Source organism: Monoraphidium neglectum (genome assembly GCF_000611645.1).
Source record: "Monoraphidium neglectum strain SAG 48.87 unplaced genomic scaffold scaffold02924, whole genome shotgun sequence".
NCBI classification, from domain to species: Eukaryota; Viridiplantae; Chlorophyta; class Chlorophyceae; order Sphaeropleales; family Selenastraceae; genus Monoraphidium; species Monoraphidium neglectum.
The window spans coordinates 1-7,714 of record NW_014010704.1 but is presented as its reverse complement, the minus strand read 5'-3'; the positions used below and the strand labels follow the sequence as shown (position 1 = coordinate 7,714).

Sequence of the window (7,714 nt, the reverse complement as noted above, 5' to 3'; positions counted from 1 at the left end):
GAGTTGATCTGCCGCGCACACCAGCTGGTCCAGGAGGGCCTCAAGTACATGTTCCAGGAGAAGAACCTGGTGACAGTGTGGTCGGCCCCCAACTACTGCTACCGCTGCGGCAACGTGGCCTCCATCCTCATCTTCAACGACCAGCTGCAGCGGGACGTCAGGTGGGGGCCAGTGCATCGCGTGGGTGTGCGCGCGTCGCTCGCGTCGTGGCGCGGGGTTGCGCGCCCGCGTCGTGCTTCTGCCACAGCGCTGACGGCTGAAACCGAAGGCTGCGTCAGGTGCCCGCCGCGCGACCGCCCAGGCCCAGAACACCTTGTTGACACCTTGATGACCACCACTACAAATCACCCTACGCACCATACCGCCAGATACTTTACGGAGACCGCCGAAAACTCCACCATGATGGCGCCACGCACGGCCGCGCGGTACTTCTGGTGACGCCCTCGCGATGGCTGGCCCCCTATACCTCGCCGGTCCCCGCGTCTCTTCCTCTGGATTTCTTCCTGCCCGCCGCGCCGGCTACGATGGCCTGCGTGGGGTGCGCTCTGCCGGGCACAGTGTGGCCCCAATGCGCGTCTTGATCGAGCCCTGCCCAGCTGGAGCGACCGAGGCGGCGCGCGTGCGCCCGACCGATGCTTGGCCGCCGCTTGCACCTTCCCACTGTGTTCATACGCCATCAATTGGTGCGTTAGTGGGACTCTCTTGCTTAGCTGGAGTCATGGCGGTTTCGCCTTTTTGCTGGAAGCTTTCTGGCGCTGGCTGCGTGCAGGGTGTCTCGCGCGCACCGTCAGTGCACCCGCTTCGCTGTGAGCTTTCAAGGCTTACTTTACATGTAAAGGCCCTAACCCTTCAACTGCCCGTGTCCAAGGAGTGCAACAGGAACAAAGTAAGTTTTAGCATGTGCTCCGACACATCAAGCTGCAAACAATCCAGACTGAGCGAGTAAGGGCCAGAAAACAATGCGCTTGAGGAGCACACAGTGCAGGTTGCCATGGCAGTATTAGCAGCAATGTCGTCCCCCCAACCTATTGGTGACAGGCCTGCTCACGCGTCGGCCACTAGGAAGTCGGCCGGCAGCGTCAGGGGCTTGCCGGGCTGGAACGAGGGCAGGCCGCGGTAGGGACAGCCGGCGCAGCGGAAGGCGTCGCCGAGCGAGCACTGCGGCGGGGCGCGAGGGCGGGGGCGCGAGCGCGCCGCGGGTTGGTCACTGGCCGACAACCGCGATTCACAGCCAGCATGCAAGCGCAGCACATGCTGAGCCCCGTGTCAGCTGATTCTCGCAACACATCAGCGCTCCTGCCAGCGTCCCACATCTAGCGCCCGCTCACGTTGCCGCACGACCCCGCGCCGGGGTTTTGGAGCATCTCCTGCGTCAGCTGCACCTTGATGCCCGCGGCCTCGGCCTCCGCGCGACCGCAGGTGCAGTCCTTGCAGGCCTTGCGGCCCGCCTTGCCCACCTCGCAGTCGTCAGCAGAAATGGCTGCGCGGGCCGGGCGTGTCGCGATTTTATAAGGGTAGTTGTGCGCGTCAGGCAAGGCCGCTGGCAGCGCACTAGCGCCCCATCCGTCCTCATCATCTTCAAGTATGGCCGAGGCCAAGGACTTACCGGGAGCCGGCCGCTGCTTGTCCTCCTCTGTCAGGAGCTCCTCCTCGTCCACTAGCTCCTCGTCGTCCTCCCCATCATCCAGGGCCAGCTTCCACGCGCCCGAAGCAGGCGCAGGGGCAGCAGCAGCAGCCGGCGCGGAGGGGGCCGCCGCGGGGGCGGCTTCAGCTGTGTTGGGCTTCCTCAGGGCCGACTTGGCGCCGACGCCCCATGAGGGCACGCTGGCCGTGACCTGCCGCCGCAGCACAACAGATGCGGGAAGGTTACGAATCAGGGGTTGAGCCTTTGGAGCAAAGGACACACCCCGAGTCCAACGGTAGCAGCCCTTTGGCAACCGCCCCTGCGCAGACGACAGCTTCAAGTCAAACAGACGCGCCTGGCACGCTCCGGTTCCATCAACCAGTGCCCCCCGTTCTGAATGCTGCAGCACGCACCGCAGAATCACCCGCTGCCTGGCAGTCGATAAAACCGCTGAGCACCAGTGCGCTCTTGGCCTCGTCCTGGGTGGGTCCGGATACAAGTCGTTGCGGTAACAGCATTGCACATTCACAGGCCAATGGGCCTGCAAGTTCGCAGCAGAATACATCCCCCACGCAACAGCCCGCCATGATGCATGCATGCGGGGCGTATGCAGTGCTGGGGTGCAAGGCACATCGCGCACCTGCTGCGCGACGCCGCCGAGCTGCACAGTTGCGCGTGCGCCAGGCTGCAGCAGCTTAGCCACGCCGCCCAGGAATGAGGGCGATATAGACGCCTTTCCGCTGCCGCACGCAACCACCGCGCCGCTGTACTTGAGGCCTGACGAAAGCACGGCATCCAGAGAGGCCTGGCCAGTTAGCAGGTGCACGGCCTGCGCTCCTGCACCGGGTAGTGCATCGCTGAGGATGCTGCCGTCAAGCACCGGCTCTGCGGTGGCGAACAGCGTCCGCTGCATGCCTGGTGACGATCTACGCGCGCTGTATGTATAGCTGGGCAACCTTGAAGATGAAATAAGCGGAGGCTGCAGGTATTTTGCGAATACATCACACATGACGCCGTACCCTACTTTCTGCCTGCCCGAGACCAGCCCCCGACTTCCCACTGACCATTACCATACTGCTGTCACCCTGGTGAATACTTGAGCCCTAGCCGGGGAGCCTGAGGCACCTATTGATCGGCGAGACTGTATACACATGGTTTGAAACGGCTGCTAGGGCCTGCAGCAGCGATCTGATCGTTTACTATCGCCTAGGTTGAGCAGTCAGAGGCCAGGGCTAGCGTGAGAGAGCTAGACGGTGGCGCGAAGGCGACCATGGACGGCCACGGGACGCCGGTCGAAAGGGCGGCGCGCGTCGGCAGCGCCGTCTTGACGCCCCACTCTGCACCTGGGCACAAGGGCGGCAGCAAGCGCAAGGGCATGAAGCGTTCGTCCAGCGTGAGCGGGGTGCTAAAGGTTCACATGTGGCCACGCAGTTGCAAGTGCGTATGAACCAACGCCGGTGCTGGCGCCGCGTCACTGCGAGTGCTGCCGGCCCCTGCCGCTGGGGGGGAATCGTGCGGGATGATGAAAGCATCTCCGCCGCCACGTCTGCGCCCACAGGCGCCCAACTGCAACAGGCCTTCCATTCTGCCCATCAAAGTCGGCATCTGTGCAATGGACAAGAAGGTGGGCAGCGATGCGCTAGTTGCGCAGGTCTAGGTTTTCGCGCGCACAGCACTGGTGCTGCTGCACCCGCGCAACCTGCTGCATGCTCAGGCATGCAGCGGAAACACCACATGCATGCACCACGGCGGCTGAGATGCCACTCACATGCGCTGCAATCTCACAACCATATTTTTTCCTGCACCACCCCTTCATCTGCTGGCACCAGGCCACGTCCAAGCCTATGCGCGAGATCACAGGGCGCCTCACCCAGGCGGGCGAGTTCGAAATCATTGTGTTTGGCGACAAGGTGCGGCAGACGCACCAGATGACCTCCCTGGGGCAGCAGGCGGGAAGGGTTGCTTTGGCAAGGGCCGCCTTGTGTGAAGGCGCATGCATGGGGGTACCCATGCGGAGCTGCACACGCACCCCGCGCGCACGCCATCTAGCGTGGACGCCCTGGAAACCCCATGCGCTCTCGGCTTAATCTCATGCGCAGATCATTCAGGAGGAGCCGGTCGAGAAGTGGCCGCTGTGCGACGTCCTGCTGAGCTGGCACAGCGACGGCTTCCCGCTACGCAAGGCGCAGGCGTACGCGGCGCTGCGGCGGCCGTTCATGGTGAACGACGTCGGCATGCAGGACATGCTGCTGGATAGGCGGCGCGTGTACAAGCTGCTGCAGGTGAGGGGTGTTGGGTAGCTGGAGGGAAGCTGTGCTTCGCAGGGGTGCAGAGGGGATAGACCCAGGTGCTTCACACGCTCTAGCCAGGCGTCGAGGGCATCCAGGGTGGCAGGCAGCACTAGGCCTCCACAGATGGTGCTGCTGTGTGGTGGGGGCAGCAAGGAAGCAGTTGCTGCAGCGAGCAGTGGCAGTAGCAGAGCAGGGCCAAGCATGCCAGGGCCCGTCCAATCGGACGGGGCGACGACGTCAGCGGAGACCTGCCTGCAAAAGAACGGACAGACCAGGCAGCGGGGATGCACAGCCTAGGGGTAGCAGCTCGCCCCCAACCAGGCAGGCACTCATGCGTGCCCCCGGGGTTACCCAGGGCTGCCTCAAGCTGGGTGGCTGCTGCGCCAGCAGCGCCTGCCCTGCCAGGCCCCCCCCCATCGTCAACACCCTCTCCCTGTTCAAAACCGTACACCTCAACCCACAAACCCCGCAACCCCCCAGGACTCTTCCATCCCCGTGCCGACCCACATCGTGGTGTCCCGCGACCGCCTGCCGCCTGGCGAGGCGGACCCCCCCGGCTTCCTGGAGGGGGAGGACTACGTTGAGCTCGACGGCGTGAGGATAGAAAAGCCGTTTGTGGAGAAGCCCGTCAGCGGGGAGGACCACAACATCTACATTTACTACCCCCACTCCATGGTGGGGCGCTGGAACGGGCCCCAGGGCAGGGGCGGGGGGCTGCAGGGCGGGGGTGCCGGGACGGCGCATTCGGCAGGGGCGGGGTGCTGCGGGCAGCTGCAGGGTGGGCGCGGCAGGGCGCAGAATGTTCGGCGAGACTTTTGATCTTGCTGAAGCGGGGACTGCTGTTCGTATGTCTCTGTAGGTGGGGCAGTGCTGGCGCGACCGCCGCGGGAGCCCTTTGCTCTCTCGCCGCCCCAACCACGCACTCACCAACCATCACCCCAACCCAACCCGCTTCCCTCGTCGGGCAGGGCGGTGGCGTGAAGCGCCTCTTCCGCAAGGTGGAGAACAAGAGCGCCGACTACGACCCCAACCACCCGGGGACGGTGCGGCGCCTGGGCAGCTTCATCTATGAGCAGTTCCTCACGACAGGCGGCACGGACGTCAAGGTGAGTGCTGCCATGGCCGGCAGCTGCCTGCAATGTTGAGGGACCGCCGCCCTACGGGGCGCTGCGTCGACTGCGACCTGCAAGGGGTGCCGTCGGAACGCCGCCAGCCCGCGGGTGGCTGTGTCTTCCCTCAGGCCGTGCTCTCTGACGGTTGGGTCGGGCCCGCGTCCTGAGGTGCCGCTCGGCCTGATTTTGTGATGCTTGTGACGCCGGACTCCGTTGCTTCGGCCCTGCTTGTGACCGCCAGGTGTACACTGTGGGGCCGCGCTACGCGCACGCGGAGGCTCGCAAAAGCCCCGTGGTGGACGGCAAGGTCAACCGCGACGCCGAGGGCAAGGAGGTGCGCCCGCGGCGCGCCGCGCTGCGGCGGTGGGGGGGGTGACGCATGAGGTGGCGTGTGCGGTGCGGCTGGCGGGACTTGCCACGTGACGGGCAGTGGCCCGGGCACGCTTCGCCCCTCAATCACCGCTCGAATTTCCCTTCCACCTGGACCCTTTTTGCCTCTGCCTGCAGGTGCGCTTCCCGGTGCTGCTGTCCCCCCAGGAGAAGGAGATCGCCCGCATGGTCTGCGCCGCGTTCGGCCAGCGCGTCTGCGGCTTCGACCTGCTGCGCAGCGAGAACGGCCGCTCCTACGTGTGTGACGTCAACGGCTGGTCGTTCGTGAAGAACAGCAAGAAGTACTATGACGACACGGCGGACGTGCTGCGCACGTGAGGGGCCGCTGGGCGGGCACGTATGTGGGGCTTGCAAAGGGAGCGGATCCGGCGAGAGAGGGGGTGGGTCCGGCGGCGAAGGGAGCGAATGCGGCGGCGCGTTGTTGCTTGTGTCAAACGAGGCGGGTGGGCGCGTACAAAGGAGGGTTCGTGGCCTGGGAGCTTGAACGTCCGGGGTCGTGGGAGGCAGAGCGCGCGCAGTGCAGTGGCCTTTCACGCAGGTCGTACCGACGCACCTGTTCATGGGGCAACGAGGTCGCCAGAGCCGAGGCCGACCTGGCCGCTGACATCATCGCGCGGAGACGCTGATCGCGACCCCGCTCGCCTCCCCACCCCTTCCCCCAGGATGATCCTGAGCCAGCTGGCCCCCCACCGCCTGGCGGCCATCATCCCCGAGCCCCTGCGCCAGCTGAGGCTGCCCGAGGAGTGCGGCCACGCGCCCGAGGAGGGCTGCAGCTGCGCGGAGGAGCAGGCGGCGGCGGAGGCCGCGGCGGGCATGCGGGAGGTCGCGTCGCTGCAGGTAGGCCACCACGCGCAGCGGCGCGCATGTGAAGTCGTGCACCCACATAAGGGCCGCAGGGTTGATGCTTGAGCATGCTGGCTGGGCAGAGCAGCGGATAAAGCACATGTTTCCCAGCCTCCACCCTCAAGCCTGACCTGCGGGGCGTCAACGCCATCTTCTGAATCCCACTTCACATATACATGCACACAACGCGCACACACACGCACACAACCCGGACACATGCATGCACACGTGCACAATGCACACACACCGCACACACCACAAAGCAGGACATGGCGTCTATGGGCGAGGAGGAGGCGCTGGACGACGACGACAGCAGCAGCACCAACTTTGGCGGCGAGCCCAGCAGCAACCGCTTCCTGGAGCTGCGGTGCGTGCTGGCGGTGGTGCGGCACGGCGACAGGACGCCGAAGCAGAAGATGAAGATGCCGGTGACACAGGTGGGAGGGAGTTGCCTGTTGCGCGACGCGCTGCCCACGGGGCAGGTTGTTTGGCCACATTTCTTCGCGCATAGAGGGAAACCGGCTGGAGTGAGCTTTTTGTCTACCGCGTGGTGAGTGTTGGCACAATGGGCGACTGCAGCCAGAGTGGCACAAACCAGCGCCCTGGCGTGGCGGCTGTGCTGCCATGCGCGCAGCACAGCGTTCCCTCACCTCCTGCGCGCCCCACTCACTTTCACTTCCAGCCTGCCATGCTGGAGCTGTTCAACAAGCACAAGGACTCCAAGGGCAAGCAGGCGAAGCTCAAGAGCCCGCTGCAGCTGCAGGTCAGAATGCCCGGCAGCCCTCCCTTGCCCGCCCCTCTAACACCGGTGGTGCTTAATATTGGGCGCGCTGCTCGCGCTGAGCGCTGTCCATCTCTTGCGTTGGAGGTGCTCCGCGTGCCGTCCGCTGTACACCCTGGCTGTCTTCCGACGCCTCCTGGCGGGTGCCGATCCCAGAAACTTCATGCTGCGACCGACCACCCACCCACCTTTCCTGCCACCCGCTTTCCCTGCCCCCTGCCCCCAGGAGCTGCTGGATGTGACGCGCCAGCTGCTGGCCGACATGGAGCGCCAGCAGAAGGCCGCCGCCCGCGGGCCTGACGGCGGCGCGGCCGGCGAGGAGGAGCGCGACCAGCTGGTGGGCAGCTTCCCATCCAAGGCCAAACCCCAAACCTGAAACATCTGCTGCATCTGTTGCGGAGCCGCAAGGCCCCCGCAACCCCTGCCACCCCTTGGAGCTGTTTTGCACTCCCTCGAAAGCACTCGAGTGCTTGCCTTGTCATACGCTCCTTTACTAGGGATCCTGGGAGGGTCCTCCAGCCATTCCCAACCAACCCCGACCGCCCACCGACCGCCGCCCCCGGTCGCCCTCGATCCGGCCGCGCAGGAGGAAGCCAGGGAGAAGCTGCGCATCGTGCGCACCGTGCTGGAGCAGGGCGGGCAGTTCAGCGGCATCAACAGGAAGGTCCAGCTC

General features: G+C 65.3%; 3 protein-coding genes across 3 annotated transcripts; 2 read left to right on the top strand and 1 right to left on the bottom strand.

Annotated features, from left to right (window-relative positions):
* Window positions 1-48: 48 nt before the first annotated feature.
* On the top strand, window positions 49-438 carry MNEG_11823 (hypothetical protein; the record flags this gene model as incomplete). The annotated part of the gene is made up of 2 exons (XM_014039707.1): window positions 49-161; window positions 369-438. The coding sequence occupies 2 exons, from the start codon at window positions 49-51 to the stop codon at window positions 436-438; spliced, it is 183 nt and encodes a 60-aa protein (XP_013895161.1).
* Window positions 439-1,044: 606 nt separating this feature from the next.
* MNEG_11822 (hypothetical protein) lies at window positions 1,045-2,537 on the bottom strand (the record flags this gene model as incomplete). Its single annotated transcript, XM_014039706.1, has 5 exons — window positions 1,045-1,158; window positions 1,329-1,480; window positions 1,607-1,835; window positions 2,038-2,103; window positions 2,265-2,537. The coding sequence occupies 5 exons, from the start codon at window positions 2,535-2,537 to the stop codon at window positions 1,045-1,047; spliced, it is 834 nt and encodes a 277-aa protein (XP_013895160.1).
* Window positions 2,538-2,894: 357 nt separating this feature from the next.
* MNEG_11821 (inositolhexakisphosphate/diphosphoinositol-pentakisphosphatekinase) lies at window positions 2,895-7,378 on the top strand (the record flags this gene model as incomplete). Its single annotated transcript, XM_014039705.1, has 12 exons — window positions 2,895-3,017; window positions 3,183-3,248; window positions 3,454-3,534; window positions 3,724-3,906; window positions 4,396-4,590; window positions 4,884-5,021; window positions 5,269-5,361; window positions 5,535-5,731; window positions 6,080-6,254; window positions 6,527-6,697; window positions 6,943-7,023; window positions 7,268-7,378. Coding segments are annotated over 12 exons (1,614 nt in total), but the record flags the coding sequence as incomplete, so codon positions are not given.
* Window positions 7,379-7,714: the final 336 nt, after the last annotated feature.